Source organism: Schistocerca piceifrons, chromosome 2 (assembly GCF_021461385.2).
Source record: "Schistocerca piceifrons isolate TAMUIC-IGC-003096 chromosome 2, iqSchPice1.1, whole genome shotgun sequence".
NCBI lineage: Eukaryota > Metazoa > Arthropoda > Insecta > Orthoptera > Acrididae > Schistocerca > Schistocerca piceifrons.
In genome coordinates, this window is record NC_060139.1 from 1,023,334,764 (window position 1) to 1,023,353,685 (window position 18,922).

The 18,922-nt window shown below is 43.7% G+C and overlaps 1 protein-coding gene across 1 annotated transcript in view; it reads left to right on the forward strand.

Moving 5' to 3' along the window:
- Positions 1–11,455, forward strand: part of LOC124777678 (hexamerin-like) — a 57,131-nt gene extending 45,676 nt beyond the window's left edge. The window contains exon 10 of the mRNA XM_047253155.1: positions 10,946–11,455. Within this exon, the coding sequence (XP_047109111.1) occupies positions 10,946–11,382 (437 nt within the window). The 3' untranslated portion in view covers positions 11,383–11,455. The remainder of the gene's footprint in view (positions 1–10,945) is intronic.
- Positions 11,456–18,922: the final 7,467 nt, after the last annotated feature.

Below are 18,922 nucleotides of genomic sequence, written 5' to 3' on the forward strand. Positions count from 1 at the left end.
ACGAAGAACCTGCGATTACGCAGAAAGGAAGCGATGAGTCTGGTTAGACCTAAATCTTTGGTCAGATTGTAGACCTTGACTAGTAGTAGCTGGTGACTGACCGTATCATACGCCGCTGATAAGTCGACAAATGCCACTCCTGTCACCTTCAGAGATTCAAAGCCATCTTCTATAAATTGTGTGTGATTTACCAATTGTCCAGTACAGCTTTTACCTGGACGAAATACAGATTGCTGAGGTATAAGTGAGGAGTTAAATGCAGACGATAGGCGACTTAAAATCAGGCTTTCCAGTATTTTGTAAAGATGACAAAGAAGTGCAGCTGGTCTAAAATTCTTTGGATCATTTCCTTCTTTGCCAGGTTTCAGCAAAGCATTCACTCGACTCTTCCGCCATATCATTGGAATTTGGTTTCTCCTTACACAGTTATCGAAAAGTTGTATTTAAAGCGAGGTGTTTAATTTGCTCGGTTCGTACATCATCCAAGCCATCTGAGTTGCCATTTTTACTTTGTTTGATAGGCTTCTGTAGTTCTTCCATGCAGAATGATGATGTAAGGTCATTACCCTCCTCTTGCTCTTCTCTTTGCAATTTCGGTTTTTGTGATTTGTGTGTTGGCTTGCTTCCCGCTCATCAGTAATTGATGTGCTACACACAGCACTAACCTAATAGAACTGGAATCTTTCGCGCAACACGCGATTCGGTGTCAAATGCGAATATACACTATTGGCCATTAAAATTGCTACACCAAGAAGAAATGCAGATGATGAACGGGTTTCATTGGACAAATATATTATACTAGAACTGACGTGTGATTACATTTTCACGCAGTTTGGGTGCATAGATCCTGAGAAATCAGTACCCAGAACAACCACCTCCGGCCCTAATAACGGCCTTGATACACCTGGGCACTGAGTCAAACAGAGCTTGGATGGCGTGTACAGGTACAGCTGCGCATGCAGCTTCAACACGATACCACAGTTCATCAAGAGTAGTGACTAGCGTATTGTGACGAGCCAGTTGCTCTGCCACCATTGACCAGAAGTTTTCAATTGGTGAGAGATCTGGAGAATGTGCTGGCCAGGGCAGCAGTCGAACATTTTCTGTATCCAGAAAGGCCCGTACAGGACCTGCAACATGCGGTCGTGCATTATCATGCTGAAATGTAGGGTTTCACAGGGATCGAATTAAGGGTAGAGGCATGGGTCGTAACACATCTGAAACGTAACGCCTACTGCTCAAAGTCCCGTCAATGCGAACAAGAGGTGACCGATACGTTTAACCAATGGTACCCCATACCATCACGCCGGGTGATACGCCAGTATGGCGATGACGTGTGCATTCACCGCGATGTCGCCAAACACGGATGCGACCATCATGATGCTATAAACAGAACCTGGATTCATCCGAAAAAATGACGTTTTACCATTCGTGCACCCAGGTTCGTCGTTGAGTACACCATCGCAGGCGCTCCTGTCTGTTATGAAGCGTCAGGGTTAACTGCAGCCGTGGTCTCCGAGCTGATAGTCCATGCTGCTGCAAACGTCGTCGAACTGTTGGTGCAGATGGTTGTTGTCTTGCAAACGTCACTATCTGTTGACTCAGGGATCGAGACGTAGCTCCACGATCCGTTACAGCCATGCGGATAAGATGCCTGTCATCTCGATTGCTATTTGATACGAGGCCGTTGGGATCCAGCACAGCGTTCCGTATTACATTCCTGAACCCACCGATTTCATATTCTGCTAACAGTCATTGGATGTCGACCAACGCGAGCAGCAATGTCGCGATACGATAAACCGCAATCGAGATAGGCTACAACCCGACCTTTATCAAAGTTGGAAACTTGATGGTAGGCATTTCTCCTCCTTAGACGAGGCATCACAACAACGTTTCACCAGGCAACGCCAGTCAGTGCTGTTTGTGTATGAGAAATCGGTTGGAAACTTTCCTCATGTCAGCACGTTGTAGATGTCGCCACCGGCGTCAACCTTGTGTGAATGCTCTGAAAAGCTAATCATTTGCATGTCGGTTAAAGTTCGCGTCTGTAGCACGTCATCTTCGTGGTGTAGCAATTTTAATGGCCAGTAGTATACAACTATTATCATCGCGGAGGAAGGCAGCGGTTCATCGTTGCAACCGGTTCTGGAAATTAATAAATGTAAGAATGCAATGCCAGATGGTGGAATAGGGAAGTGTAAGATACTTTGTGGCTGTGTAAAAGTGCTTTAAAAATTTTTATTTCTAAATCTTATCAAAATGGCATTAATTATTACTTTTATTCAATGTAAGTGTAGTTTTTTCTAATACTTTACCGCGTCATTGTCGTCACCGTATTGACTTTTTATTTGCTCATATTTTTTTATTACCTTCCTTTTCTCGTTTATTATCTGCTCGTGTCCTCTATAACCTGTAAACAGGACAGATCATCCGCTGGGAACATGGCAGCTCTTATAGCCAGTGTGAGGGTAGTTTCAGGTAACCAGTAAAAACGAAAATTACAGTCAGCTTAAATTTTTCAGTCTTGAGTTTGCTGCTAGAAGTTAGTGTTAACAGCCGTGAATAAAGCGAGCGTGACTGATACACTGACGAGAAAAAAAATCGCTACACCAAGAAGGAGTAGGATGACATAATCGAAAGTTGGAAGGCGAGCTTTTCCGCCTGAAATATGGTATCTGTTCATACTGCGCGCTAGCAGCATAAGAACAGCGCAAGTACTGCCACTAAGGAGATGTAAATTAGGTTTCTATATTCCGACATAATTGTCGTAAGGAGTGTGATCATAATATAACCTAAACATTTATTTGACACTAAAATAGTGAAGCCATAGCCACAGAACGTAAAACTTTTCTTTTAAAAAGGAAGGGGTTACATTACCGGTTTCAAAGAACTACGTCGTTATTTTCAAATTTTTAAAAAAGAAAAATTGTATGTACTGTAACTGTGGCTTCACTATTTTAATGCCAAATAAAAATTTAAATTAGGTTTGCTTTAAATACACGCTGTAACAGTCGTGTCGTTATTTACCTCCGAGACTGCACGTGGCGATATGATTTTAGTCTGGAAAGCCTTTAAGGTGTCAATGACGCCATTATCTACACCTCGCTGAGTTTGAACGAAGTGGTGTAATAGGGCTACGAGAACCGGTACGGTCCTTCTGCGATACTGCAGGAAGTCTTGGCAGGGATGTATCCAATGTACATGACTGATGGCAGCGGTGGTCACGAGTATGTACAGTCTCAGCAATACCGGGCTCAGGAAGATCACGTGGAACCAACGAGAAGGAAGACCATCGTGTTCAGCGTATGGCTCTGGCGCATCGTACTGCCTCGGTGAACTGCGCCGACGAAGTATTGTGGGATTTTCACAACAACATCCATCCGGTGTGTCGCACGAGAACCATATTTACAACATATGAAGATGGCATCTGTTCTTTCCAAAAGAACAGATGCCATCTTCATATCATTGAAGGCTGACCGGCTGATGACCTTCCTCAGTGCGGATGCACACGAATTGCCTGAACTCTTACGGGACTCTGTGGATTGTCTGCCGCGAGTAATGGGTATAATGGCAGGGGCACTACGAATGTAGTGTGTGGACTATAAGTTGAGAGTGTGGGTCTCACGGGGAGCGCGACGGAGAAAAGTCCCTGCAGTCGCACTATCCTCTGTACAAGGCTGTTCCAACCGAGCTCCAGGGAGCCGGAGCGCTCCGGAGCGCACACTGCGGCAGCTCGGAGCCCGCGTGGAGGGGGAAAGCCAACTCACTGCCCCCTGGCCGCATGCAGCCGTAATAATCCGTGCTCAATGACAGCTATGACTAGCCGCGGGAGCTCTGTACCTCTATTGAAGGATACCTTTCTATTCACTGAGAGGGGTGGTCGACCGCAGTGTTTTGTATGTCATAAAGTATTTAATTCTGCGAAGAGGTACAATATAAAGAATTAAATACAGTCAGGCAGAAGGCGTTGCACGCAGAGAACTGGTAGCCAGGCTTAAGAACGACATACCAGTAGACGTATGTTTAAAAACGGACTCGTAATACGGAGGGTATCAAAACATGCAACATAGTTCGTGTTCTGTAATGCACCAAGAGGCACTGTGTGCTGAAACAGTAGAGCTAGGTGGCGTAATGAAAGATGTCGTGAAGTGTGTGAATTTTGTGCGTCGTCAAAGGATTCCTGAAAGATGTGGAAGTGGAGTATGGGGATATATCTTACCACAGTACAGTTCGTTGGCTGAGTCAGGGAAAAGTTCTTGATGTTTTCTTTGCCATTAGTGAGGAAATATCCCTTTTCTCGAAATGAAAGGGGAAGAAATGCGTTGTCTGAAAGATATAAAATGGATATCAGACCTGACGTTCCTAGCTGACATAATTATGCATCTGAATAATTTAAATCTTTCATTGCAGGGCAAAGGGCAGCTAATCGTTGACATGCACGACCAGATCAAAGTGTTCATGGAAAAGTTACGTTTATTTTAGAGGCAGATGAGTAATGGACATCTAACGTTCTTCAATCATCTTGCTTCTTTAAAACTACCTGAAGGTACTACTTTCGGCGATTACCAAGCAAACTTAAAGCAGCTCATCACGTCGTTTGAAACACGATTCCGAGACCTCACTAGTTTGGAAATGGAACTTAAGGTGTTCAGCACTCCTTTTTCAGTTTCCACCGATGAATTGTCATCGTCACTTCAATTGGAGATTATTGATTTGCAAAATTCAACTTTGTTGAAAGAGAGGTACTACAACACGTTGTATTTGTCACGATGGTAGTGTTCATTACAGAAAAAACATTCCCCAAACTTCACAACAATGCCGCTCAGATCACGTGCATGTTTGGATCTACGTTTTGATGTGAGCAGCTTTTCTGAGCAATGAAAACAGTTATAAAGTAAGGAACGATCGCTTCTTCAGGATGCAACAATGAAGGCCATCCTCCGCATTAACGCTGCGAACACTTTGACGCCTGACATTTCCGATCTTGCAATGAAAAGAAAATTTCAAACTACGGAGGCCCAATAAATTTAGTATGCAATTTCTTGTAAAACATTTGTTTCTTATTTATTTCCTGAAGATCGTATTTCCTGGTGTAGCACGTCACCACGTCTTAGCAGCTAAGAGTGTGAGGTTGTCGATCTTGTAAGACACAGATGGCACATCAAAACGCTTGCCTTGCCGCCTGCCCCAGCCAGCCGTGCCACGTGCCGGCGTGCCGGCCCACTTGACTGGTCACAGCGAGCGACGCGGCTCCCTGGAGCAGGGAGCGCTCCGCGGCTCACAACGGAGCCCACGAGCTGGAACAGCCTGCTCTGTACCCTCGGTGGCTCAGATGGCTAGAGCTTCTGGCATGTAAGCAGGAGATCCCGGATTCGAGTCCCGGTCGGAGCACACATTTTCAACTGTGCCCGTTGATGTATATCAACGCCTGTCAGCGGCTAATGTTATTGATTTAATTGTAACTTCATATTTACAACGGGTATCCGCGAGTCGGCTTGTACGGCGACTGTGTCGCGCATCACGCTGGCTCTTTTCTGCCTAGTAGTCTCCAATCGCTTAGGCACAAATTTCGTCGAACTAAATGATACGGCAAGGGGTTAATCGGGCTATAGATCGAAATACCAACCAGGTAACATCATGTGTGCCTACCATACAGGTACAACATTCTCTCCTACTAGGAAGAGAACCGTGCAAACACGAATTTTAATTTTTCCTAATTTTTTCGTTTCATTCTTTTGCGTGCTAGGTAAAGCGAGAGCCAGAGCGGGGCCCCACGAGAAATACGAGCCCCACAACGAACTTTTGACGTCACACTAGTCGGCTTGTCTGGCATATATCATCAATCCTCGGCCCACGGGAAATGAACATGTAATTGAAAAGATACCCATTACAGGTATTAATTTCGTCGTGTGCTATCGGGAGCCTGTATTCACTTAAACGAGCAGTCAAGAATTATAGAACTGGTCTAAAATAGTTACTCGCTCCCCACCGGATACGACTGCTGACATTCGTGTAAGGCCTGTAATGTCACATTCTGTGACGTACAGTCTGTCTTTTTTGTGGGCCTCGTGCCAGAGATAGCCCCAGTTTCCTGGGTCTAGTTATACCCCTGGTTCAATTACCGATCCGTGGTATAACACAATGATGTGATAAAAACCATGGGATACCTCATAACATCGCGTCGTACTGCAACTCGACGTTGCATGGATTCAAAAAGTCGTTGCAATTCTCCTGGAAAAATACTGCGCTGTGCTGCCACTACAACCGTCCACAACTGAGAAGTTGTTCACGGTGCAGGACTTTGTGCACGAACTGACCTCTCTATTATTCCCATCAGTGTTCGATGGGGGTTATGTAGGACGATCTTAGTGGCCAATGCATTCTCTCGAATTGCCCAGAATGTTCTTCAAAACAGTCACGAATAACTGTGGCCTGGTGACATGCCGCAATGTCATCCATAAAATTTCCAACGTTCTTTGGAAACATGAATGATTGTAATTGGCCTCCAAGTAGCCGAACGTATTCATTCCCAATCAATGATCCGTTCAGTTGGTCCAGAGTACGCAGTCATACCATGTAAAGACAGACCACAACATTATGGAGCCATCACCAGGTTGTACAGTGTCTTGTTGATAACTTGGGTCCGTGGCTTCGTGGGGTCTGCGCCGCACTCTAATCAGCTCATACCAACTGAAATCGGGACATCCGACCAGAATAAGGTTTTCCAGTCGTCTAGGGTCCAACCGATATGGTCACGAGCCCAGGTGAAGGTCTGCCTGCGATGTCGTGTTATCAGCAAATGCACTCGCGTCGGTAGTCAACACCAAATTCGCCGCACTGTCCTAACAGATAGGTTCGTCGTCCGTCCCACATTGATTGTTGCAGTTACTTCTCGCAGTGTTGCCCGTCTGCTAGAACTCTCAACTCTACACGCAAACGCCGCTGCTCTCAGTCGTCAAGTGAAGGCTGTCGGCTACTGCGTTGTCCGTGATGAGCGATAATGCCTGAGCTTTGGTATTCTCTGCACGCTGTTGACACTATGGATCTCGAAATACTGAATTCCCTAACGATTTCCGAAATGGAATGGCCCATGCGTCCAGCTCCAACTACCATTCCGCGTTCGAAGTTTATTAATTCCCGTCGTGCGGCCTCAATCGCGTCGGAAACGTTTTCACATGATTCACCGGAGTCCAAACGATAGTTCCGCCAATGCACTGCCCTTCTATAGCTTGTTACAAATTTGTGTGTCCCTTTGGAAGTCAGATCTGGAAGCTGAAGAGATCTGGGGAGATTGAATAAGAGTATTTGACAGTTTTTTCCACCAACCTGTCGTCTTCCAAAGTTGCGTCCCCAGTGCAGAAGACAGCTGGTCGGTCGTGGTATCTTCTTCGGCGGGGGCCGCTATGCTGTCAATCTGAACCTGTGAGTGTGCTTTTTTGCGGGATGCCACTTGCCCAGGTTAGTCTTCGTATCTACAGAGGGCAAGGTCTGTAGTACTGACAATGATGGTAGGCGACAATTCTCATTAATGTATCCTGTTTGGTTATTATTGAAATTTTCACACATTTACACTGTCTTTTACAACACTCGACATAGCTTTCTTAATTGTATTGCAACTTTTCCATCCAACTTCCGAAATATGACTCACTTGTCCGGCTCTCCAGTATGCTCTAGACAGAGCGAGTATTACTTACACACAACTGGGTTACGACAGATATAGAGTACAAAATGTCTGGCTCTGAAGGACACCTGAAACAGAGTGAGTATTACATATTCACATCTAAGTAACGCGCGATACGAACACCCAAAACACACTGACTAGCGCAGCGTACGTACTTCGTCTCCCAAGCACGTCAAAGCGACCTGAATGTGTCCAAAGCACTTCAGTTGCAATATCGTTACTCTGATGTTTCTCAAAACTAGTGAAATTTAATAAACAAAAACGATAGTCTCGCAGGGTAACCATGAGAGATTGTCAAACTGAGAACTGGGTTAAATACAATGAAAAATATATAAGTAATTAATAAGAGAAGTTAGGCGTTCTAGCGCCTCTAGTGCGATTGAAACTACTTTGTACTTGACAGTTCGCGGAGCGGCCGTGCAATGTTGCCAGTTACCGCTGTAAAAATTGGAAGTAGTGTTTCTTATAATTTGGCAACTGCACGTGGTAGAGTGATACGAGGACTACCTTCTGACACCTTTTTTAACTCAGTGAAAATTTTGTGCAACCGAAATAGAGAATTATTTAACTTTTTACGAAAAGTCGAATTTTCACGCTACTTAATATTAATCATTCCCTATCTCCTAAACCACGTGTCGTACAACAACAAAATTTTAATGTCTTCAGTGGCATATTTCGATAATGTTTGTAAACGTTCTGAGCAATACAGCCAGTAATAGTGAAGTAATAAATTAAAATCTCACGTCTGACGCGGAACTTTTTCCAAATCAACATCAGAAATGAAGTGAGCGACAAACTTTAAAAAAAAATGGTTCAAATGGCTCTGAGCACTATGGGACTTAAAATCTTAGGTCATCAGTCCCCTAGAACTTAGAACTAATTAAACCTAACTAACCTAAGGACATCACACACATCCATGCCCGAGGCAGGATTCGAACCTGCGACCGTAGCAGTCCCGCGGTTCCGGACTGCAGCGCCTAGAACTGCACGGCCACCGCGGCCGGCGACAAACTTTTTCCCTTTACATTTTTCGTGGAGGGTCAAAGCGAGAAAAAGTTTCGGAAAGGTTTGAATTTATTTTTAGAGCTTGTTGGAAGTGAGTGGGTGCTACAGTTTCGCCAAGACGAGAATAGTATTGTGCATACCGTTGAAGTGATGATATAACTTACGCGGGGCGGGAGAAAGCAGCACATATACCGCCGTTAGTTACATTTTCGTCTTGTGCCATGGATTTCGCAACAAATCGCACAACTCAAAATACCAAGACAAACACTATCTTCCAATAAGGATTCGTTCTTCCATGCCTCCTGAATGACAGCTTTTGTATGTACTACAACATTACTCCAGTTTTCCACAGTTACTTTAGAAACAGCTTCGTGTAAAAGTCTTTCCACTTCTGAAAGCCTGAATGTCTTGCTTTCACGTGCTATGTAACCCTTGATTTGGGCCCATATTAGCTCTATAGCATTAAAGTGACAATGATAGGGAGGTAATCTAATTACAGAATATCCATGTTTGTTGACAACTTCATCTACAACGTTATTTCGCCGCAACCACTGTATAATTTCGTCTTTTCTAGAAGATAGCGTTGGAGCTTTGTCCTTTACAACAGTGTGGTATGGCGCATTGTCAATAATGATGTACGACGGTTTCTCCAAATTCGGTAACAGTGAATTTTCAAACCATCGTAAAAAGGTGGCGTGGTTCATTTCCTCGTGAAAATCTGAATTTTTCTTTGACCTGAAAACATGTAAACAGCCAGGAACAAACCCACGGGTGGTACCTGCATGCCGGCCAGTGTGTCCGAGCGGTTCTAGGCGCTTCAGTCTGGAACCGCGCGACCGCTACGGTCGCAGGTTCGGATCCTGCCTCGGGCATGGATGTGTGTGATGTCCTTAGGTTAGTTAGGTTTAAGTAGTTCTAAGTTCTAGGGGACTGATGACCACAGCAGAGTTAAGTCCCATAGTGCTCAGAGCCAATTTGGTACCTGCATGAACAACAATAATTCTGCTTCCTTTGCCAACAGGTATTGCCATTCCTTCTTGTGATCCGTCAGACCAACCTGTCTTCAGTGTATGAGCAGAATTCACCCATGTTTCATCTAGCCACACTAAATCATCGAATTCAATGTCCTTTACCTGCCCCAAAAATCGGCATCGCCAAGCAGCAATATCTTGCCGTTCCAAGAGGACTGTACAACCACTTAATTTTTCGTAATTAAATCCCAGGTTTAATAAAACCAGCCGAAGAGATGACTTACTGCCAGCAAAAAGACCAGCTTCTTTAAGCGTTACATGCAGTTTTTCTAACTTTGGATGCCCTCTACGGTGATAATATGCATACAAATGTCTGCGAATCGCATCCTGTTCGAAAGAATCAACATTCGTCACACTTTTCTCGACGCGTCGTTTTTTCTCCGGAGTTTCCAGACTTGGCGGTTCGGAGTTAAGATTTGATGGCCCGCAATGTGTATTTAGTTTTTCATTTTGCTCTTTGCCATGTTTATAACGGTTGTTCTGCTTATTCTTAATGCTGCCGCAGTCCTCTCGACTACCTTATTAACGGAAAGAAGAGGCCCTCCCGTCTCCCTTTCCATCTCAAAGTATTGTCTTACGTTGCAGACGTATTCGCGCGATTGTCCTCTCAATGCTATTCCTTGGCCAACTTTCTTCGAAGATGATTTCGGACTACGAACTCTAGGACGACCATGCTTTTTATTTTCGGACATTTTGTACACAGAAGTCACTACAGTAATTTATCACACACTCGTAGTGGAAACCAAGGAGAATCAGACGCTGAGATAATGCAGTTCACACAACACGACGCGCGCAAGACCAGGTGTTAGCAGGTACTGAACCATGACGCATAAGCAGTGGCAACTATGCAGGGGAGGGGCGCTGAACGTCTGCGTGCGATTGGCCCGCACTGTCTCACGGTCACGTGCGCGGCTAGCTGTCAAGTACAAAGTTGTTTTAATCGGACTATATCACCCGAACGTGCCGACCAACCAGAAGCTAGTTCAGTACAATTGGCGGATCAAGCTGCATCAAAGCGAGCTTCTACCAAAATAAAATACTGGCGGCCACAGCCAGGAATATCAATCACATTCTGTACGCGATACTACCGCCATCTGATTACTGTATGTGATTTTTGTCACCTCATTGTAACATTTGCAGCCCGCGCAGTTTACATTGGTTTGTGGAGCACAGCCGCACGTAAACAGCAGAGCGGTAATAAAGACGTGCCGTTTGATGTCCCGTACAGTGCAAGCCGGCGAGAACGTGATCGAGCGCAACAGCAGCGATGCGGTGAGCACGCGGCCCGACTCCGTGCCGACGTCGCAGCTGGTGGAGGCGGTGGAGGCGGCGCTGCAGGGGAAGCGCGACTTCTGGCCCGCCAGCGTGTCGCGCCGGGGATTCCCCGGCCGGCTGCTGCTGCCGCGCGGCCGCCGCGCCGGCCTGCCGCTCCGCCTCTACGTCATCGCCAGCCCTCTGGCGGAGGACGCGCCCGCCGCCGCCCTCGAGCCTCGGGCGCCCCTCGCCGGCGACTGGGGCGTCTCGCTCGCAGACGGCCGCCCGGTCGCCTTCCCCTTCGACCGGCGCATCCCCTACAACCACGTCTTCAACGTGCCCAACTCCTACACCAAGAACGTCCTCGTCTTCCACGTAGACGTCGACGAGAACATCAAAGCAGAAGACTAAACGCAAACAGTTATGTAATTTTCCACCCGCCAACTCCTTGCAGAGTCAAATAAATCTTATGTTTTCTGCGTAACAGAAATTGTTTCATTTAATCAGATGTAAAGATACTATCAAATACAGGGTGTTTCACACTTCTATACCCGGGCCAGTCAAACATGCCACTCGACAGTTCGCGTGTAGTTGGCTATACTGCGATTGCGAGGTTGCAATAGCTGCCACCGCACACGCCCATAGCCCCGAAGCACGTTTTGTACATCTACATCTACATGGATACTCTGCAAATCACATTCAAGTGCCTGGCAGGGGGGTTATCGAACCACCTTCACAATTCTAAAAAAAGTGTGTGTGAAATCTGATGGCACTTAACTGCTAAGGTCATCAGTCCCTAAGCTTACACACTACTGAACCTAAATTATCCTAAGGACAAACACGCACATCCATGCCCGAGCGAGGACTCGAACCGCCGCCGGGACCAGCCGCACAGTCCACAACTGCCGCGCCTAGAGCGCTCGGCTAATCCCGCGCGGCCTTTCACAATTCTCCATTATTCCACTCTCGTATAGCGCGTTGAAAGAATGAACTCCTATATCTTTCCGAACGAGCTCTGATTTCCCTTATTTTATCGTGGTGATCGTTTCTCCCTATGCAGATCGGTGTCAACAAAATATTTTCGCATTCGGAGGAGAACTTTGGTGATCGGAATTTCGTGAGAAGATTCCGTCGCAACGAAAAACGCCTTTCTTTTGTTTCCAGCCCGAACCCTGTACCATTTCTGTGACACTCTCTCCCATATTTCGCGATAATACAAAACGTGCCGCCTTTCTTTGAACTTTTTCGATGTACTCCGTCAGTCCTATCTGGGAAGGATCCCCCACCGCGCACCAGTATTCTAAAAGAGGACGGACAAGCGTCGTGTAGGCAGTCTTCTTAGTAGGTCTGTTACATTTTCTAAGTGTCCTGCCAATAAAACGCAGTCTTTGGTTATCCTTCCCCACAACATTTTCTGTGTGTTCTTTCCAATTTAAGTTGTTCGTAATTGTAATATCTAGGTATTTAGGTGAATTTACGGCTTTTAGATTAGACTGATTTATCGTGTAACCCACGTTTAACTAATTCCTTTTAGCACTCATGTGGATGACCTCACACTTTCCGTTATTTAGGGTCAACTCCCAATTTTCGCACCATTCGCATACCTTTCCAAAATCGTTTTGCAATTTGTGTTGATTTTCTGATGACATAATTAGTCGATAAACGACAGCGTCATCTCCGAACAACCGAAGACGGCTGCTCACATTGTCTCCAAAATCGTTTATATAGATAAGCAACAGCAAAGGGCCTATAACATTACCCTGGGGAACGCCAGAAATCACTTCCGTTTTACTCGATGACTTTCCGTCATTTACTACGAACTGTGACCTCTCTGACAGGAAATCGCAAATCCAGTCACATAACTGAGACGATATTCCATAAGCACGCAATTTCACTACGAGCCGCCTGTGTGGTACAGTGTCAAAAGCCTTCCGGATATCCAGAAATAAGGAATCGATCTGAAATCCCTCGTCAATAGTACTCAACACTTCATGTGAATAAAGAGCTAGTAGTGTTTCACAGGAACGATGCTTTCTAAACCCATGTTGACTGTGTGTCAATAGACCGTTTTCTTCGAGGTAATTCATAATGTTCGAACACAATACATGTTCCAGAATCCTGCTGCATATCGACGTTAACGATATGGGCCTGTAATTTAGTGGATTACTCCCACTACCTTTCTTGAATATTGGTGTGACCTGTGCAACTTCCCAGTCTTTGGGTACGGATCTATCGCGAGCGAACGGTTGTATATGATTGTTAAGTATGGGGCTACTGCATCAGCATACTCCGAAAGGAACCTATTTGGTATACAGTCTGGACCAGAAGACTTGCTTTTATTAAGTGGTTTAAGTCGCTTCACTACTCCGAGGATATTTACTTCTACGTTACGCATGTTGGCAGCTGTTCTAGATTCGAGTTCTGGAATATTTACTTCGTTGTAAATGTAAGTTACAATATCTATGAAAAGTCATTCCAGATTATTACCATAACAGCTGCATTTAGAACGTCGTATAATAATGTATGAACCGTGTTATTTATATTTAAAAAAATATTCTTAAAAATTTATTTTATTTACTAACGATTCATCAAGAACACTAACACATTTAATCACACTATGTGAGCGTGGATGTAGTTGTCAGGGAGTAACTGATGAAATCAAAATCAAATTGCTTTTAACAAATGAGAATTTTATTCCTAAAAGCTTTTTTTTAAAAAAAGAAACAGATCTAAAATTGTAGGCAGAAAGCACCCTCTAAATATCAAGTTACAATTTATTCAGAGGCAGAAAGAAACAAATTTTTGAGTGTATGAGCTTTCGGGCTGAGAACCTTGCCGCTCCCTTTTGGCACAGCCATAGTCACGACCGCTCACAACCACCTCTGAAAGACTACACTGGTGCAAGTCTGCAACACACCAGATTACTTTAAACTAAAAGTTTTAACAATTCACACAAAAAAATGGCACTGAGCACTATGGGACTCAACTGCTGAGGTCATTAGTCCCCTAGAACTTAGAACTACTTAAACCTAACTAACCTAAGGACATCACACACATCCATGCCCGAGGCAGGATTCGAACCTGCGACCGTAGAGTTAAAGTGGATTAAAATGGCAGTGATAAGACGATAGCCTAATTACCATGTGATCCTGTTCGCTTGCAATTTCATCTACAGCGTATTTAGGCGTCACAGGGTTATTTTGTTTTACGAGCGAATATAACAACAGCTTTGTCATGCTCATGTCCGCAACAACGTCTCTCACCTGCAACTATTGCACCAAAGTTTCTGTACGGTCACTAGTGGTGGAAGGTTTGTCTAAAATCACGGAATGGTACGGTGCATTATCCATCACAAACACTGTCGGAACACTAAACTGGAGCAACAGATTTTTAAACCACTGTAGAAACCGTGGGTGGTCCATATCCTCATGACAGTCACCGGTTTTTCTCGATCGAGAAACTAGCAGTGCTTTGAAGGTCCTGCAAGGGCCACAATTAATTGGGATTCTCATCCTATTGGTTATGACCGCTGCTATTCGGAGTATCATCTGTCCAGCATTTATCAACTGATTCTCCAGCGTTGACCCAGGTTTCGTCTAACCATATGACTGAGTGTACATCCTTTCCTACAATTTTGTGTAACAAAATTGTACGAGCTACAACGATGTGAGCTTCTTCAAGTACCAGTTTTCGTCCGTCTATCTTTTTAAAACTGAACCCCACACTTTCAATACCATCTTAAGTGATGTTTTTCTCCCTGAGAAAAGTTAGCTTTCTTTTAAAGAAATTAGCAGCTTCGCTGCAGTGGGGTATTCTTTCCTTCTAAAATATCCGTATATATGTACGGACGAATTGCGTCGGTTTAGAAAGAATCAATATCTGTAACTGGACGAGGCCTTTTTTTTTCTTCCCAGGAGTACTTAAAGAATCTCTGTTTTTTCCCACAGGGGCTTTGTTCCACACCGTTTACTTCGATATCTTATAAGTCTTGAAGTAGCACACCTTTCCTTATAACCGCTCTTTTACTGAGTCCTAGAGTTTTCGAGGTTCGCTCTAAAACTTTATTGTCAGGAATCGATGCAGGCCCATGAACAGAAACAAATTCTTTTTCTTACTCGTAAAACTCACGCGTCCTCTGTAGCAATTCCAAACCCTGACTATTTATAATGGCACTCCACGGCGCAACGGATTGTCGCTTGATGAACGACGTCGTTTTGGTGACATTCCTTAATAACAGAAACTGTGGTCGAGGCGGTAACACAATATAAAAGCAGGCGGTCGCGCACTAACATACAATGTTTACACGAAGGCCGACAACGTGGTAGCGTCGACGCCGGAACCGGCTTTTGTTGCGGTGCTGTTATTGGTCCAGAAGACGCAGCGCCACGCGTTCCTCACTTGTTTATCAGCTATATTGCCAACTTTACGGCGCTTGGGGAGCGACCTTGAACTGACATGTTCCAGCGGTCCGAGTTTTTTTTATAGAGATTGTAGAGGGGACTTGGCAGATAAATTTGTACATAGGAACCCACGTCCGAAAACATCATCCAACGACGCTACAGAGCTTCAAAATTATTGGCGCCGGCACCTGTAAATGTATGTATATACAAGGCGATTCCGTGATGATGTTGCAAAGTTTCTAGGATGGTGAAAGGACAAGAGTATCAATTTGAGGTAAGCGCCCCTGTACCGGAAACGAACGAGCGGAAGTTGAAAACGAAAACCGTTCTCATACCTCTGACAGTGGAATTCATGTACTGGTACTGTTATTGCTAATATTGTAGGATAGGCAACTTTCAGGGGTAGTAGAATGGACCAAAAAAAAAAAAGGTCCAGTAAATGTGGACTCTAAAATGCATACCTTAAGAGCTATGAGCACTTGTTCAGTAGGCATATGGTTCACACTGCCGACGATGAAGCCATACTCATTATTTCCTCAGGCATGCAGTTTATCGCCCATGTTTACTGGTCTTTTTTCCTTGTTTTGTTCCACACTACCACCTCTGAAAGTTGCTACCCCACAATCTTAGCAATAACAGTACCACTATAGCTATTCCACTGTCAGAGGTATCAGAATGGTTTTCGCTAATGTCTTTCGACTCTTTCGTTTCCTGTACAGGGACCCTTACTTCAAATTTATACATTTAGCCTTCTCCATCATCCTAGAAAGTTCGTAACATCATCACGGAATCACCATGAATATACAAACATTTACAGGAGCCGGCGCCTGCAACTCAGACGTTCTGTAGCGTTGCTGGATGACGTTTCTTGACGTGGGTTCCTTTGTAAAACTTGATCTATTAAGTCCCCTCTATAACATCTAGACGTGAGTGACATAAATAGTGAAAAAATCCTCTATGTTATTTCTCAACGGTGTTTTTTTTGTCGGCACGCCCAAGATGCCGTATTACTTGCTCAAAATTAGTGACAGAGGTATCACTTTCAAGATTCTGTTTGCCACTAATGACGAAAAATACACAGTAGTTTAAAGTTATCGTTTTCGTTAAATAGTTTGAAACATTTCTATAACAGCGATACAGAGGGTGCCCTATACTGACAATCTGTTAACTGCTAACCAACACAGCTGTTGCAAGCTGTTCAGGTTCCTTATGCAAGCGTACTCCATCATGCGAATTCCGTCATAAACGTCCATGAAAACAGTTTATAAGGGACCATCTATTGACAATCCAGTTTTACTATCATGCACAACAGCAGTTGGAATTGTTTACTTTCTTTAAACAAGCGTTATATACTGGGCGAAAAAACTGAATTACATCAACAATCAACAAATGTTTCGCACTGTTATTCAACGGCTATTATATGTGCAAAACATGATGATTGTACGATAGTTAATGAATATTTCACTTCCAATTTGTTACCTGGAAACCCAAAGGTAAACCTCAGTTCCGATTCCGTCCAACTCGAAGAAATAAACAACGTCCACCACAGAATTCTTGAACTCTTTAAATCCGTCGGTTTACCATCTCATCAACTGATTATAATAAAATAATGCTGTTATCACCTTAATTGCGTATCTTAAAGCCAAACAGAGATTAATTAATGGTGCAAGATAAATGGTAACTCACATAGGCAAGTACATCATCACTGCTACATTCATTGACTCCGATAAAACTATACTGATACCCTTCATTAACCTCATGCCTACTGATCTAACCGTGTCCTTCCAGATGATAAAGAAACAATTCCCAATAAAAGTAGCTTTTGTTTTGATCATTAATAAAGCACAAGGTCAGACGCATCAAAGAGCGGGACTGTATTTACCGAAACCTGTTTTTCTGTATGGAGACCTATACATTGCTTTTTCAAAAGTTCACACATTTTATGATATTTATCTTTGTGCTAAAGACACATGTATCCAAAAAGTAAGCGATGATCACTTTACAATTGCTAACATTGTTTTCAAACAAGTGTTGTAAAATAAAGAAATTTCAAAAAATAAAATTAATCTTAGAAAATTCTTGCTTTTTGCGTGTTTTAAATTAACCATATCGTATACAATGACATCGATTTTTTAAACAATGAGATTAATATTTGTTACTACTATTCAAAAAATAATACATTTTTAATAACTACTTGTCTTTGTTTGGTTCATTTTTACTTGCTATCAGAGACTTCTCAGCATAGAGTGTGAATTATTTGCAGGGGTCAACTACAGTAGTTCTTTATTATTATAATTATTACAAGCCGATTCAAATTATCTTATCACTCGCATGGTACTGTTGATGAAATGTTTATTTAAACGAATTTAAATAAAATATGCCACAATTAGTAACTTGCACTGCCTAAAAGAAAGTGAAGTAGTCAGAAGACATCATTGGGAGGCAATGTAATTTCGTACACAAACACACGATCCTCAGGTATGTAAATGATTGGAGTTTTAAATTCGTTGTGACACTTAGAACGGCCACCAGAATACGTTAGTGTTGTTTGTGTTTAGTGTTGTTACCAGACTTGGCACAGTCTGCAAGGCGTCCCAGGAGGAATGCTCAATATTCAGGGATATGAAAGGAAAGATCATTCGAAGTAAGGAAGTCTGGTAAATATAGGCTCTGAAATGCCTCAAGAGCTACGGGCACTTCATCTCTTCCACTGCAAGCTCTTTGCTGTCCATATTTTGGGTGCTCGTAATATGGATCAAAACAAAAACAAAATATCCAGTGAACATGGGCTCTGAAGTGCGTATCTTAAGAGCTATGAGCACTTTGTTATCCTCCCTTCTGTAAAACACATCTCTTCTACTGGGCAAGTGCTCATAAGTACTCAAGTATGCATTTTATAGACCATGTTTGCTTGACAACTTTACCTTGTTTTGGTACTATCTCCTTCCAAAATACGAAAAGTAAAGAGCTTGCATTAGAAGAGATTTATTTCACAGTACCAAAGATGAAGTACTCTAGCTCTTAAGGTATGCATTTTATAGGCCATGTTTACTAGACTTTTTTTGTTTCCAATGATCGTTCCAGTCATATCTCTGAATATAGACCATGCCTCTTGGGACATTCCGTATAAATGACGTAAACAGCGTCAGACGCTGGCTGATCATTGTGAAGGACACGGTGATGCCATAAACTCATGTGAGGCAGCGTCATAAGCATTGGTCAGATTTTAAAGAGGCTTCACTGTGCGTCGTTGGCTGGCTGGTCGAATCGTGCGTTATCCAGATCTAAGGGGCATTCAGATGTGCCAGTAGCCCAGTGTTCGAGATCATGGGAATGTGAGGACAGGCATATTCGTCGTTATGGTTCGTGAACCATGTCTGACCACCATAAGGAATAATCACCGTTTTGTATACCAATCACATCGTAATGCCTTGAAATCTACGCCTGGCATCCGAGAGCAAGTAATGGACTCTCTACAACATTCTGTGTCATCTCGCGCCATTGGCCAGAGACTAACAGCACCAGCCGCCCTAAGAAATTATGTCCCATGC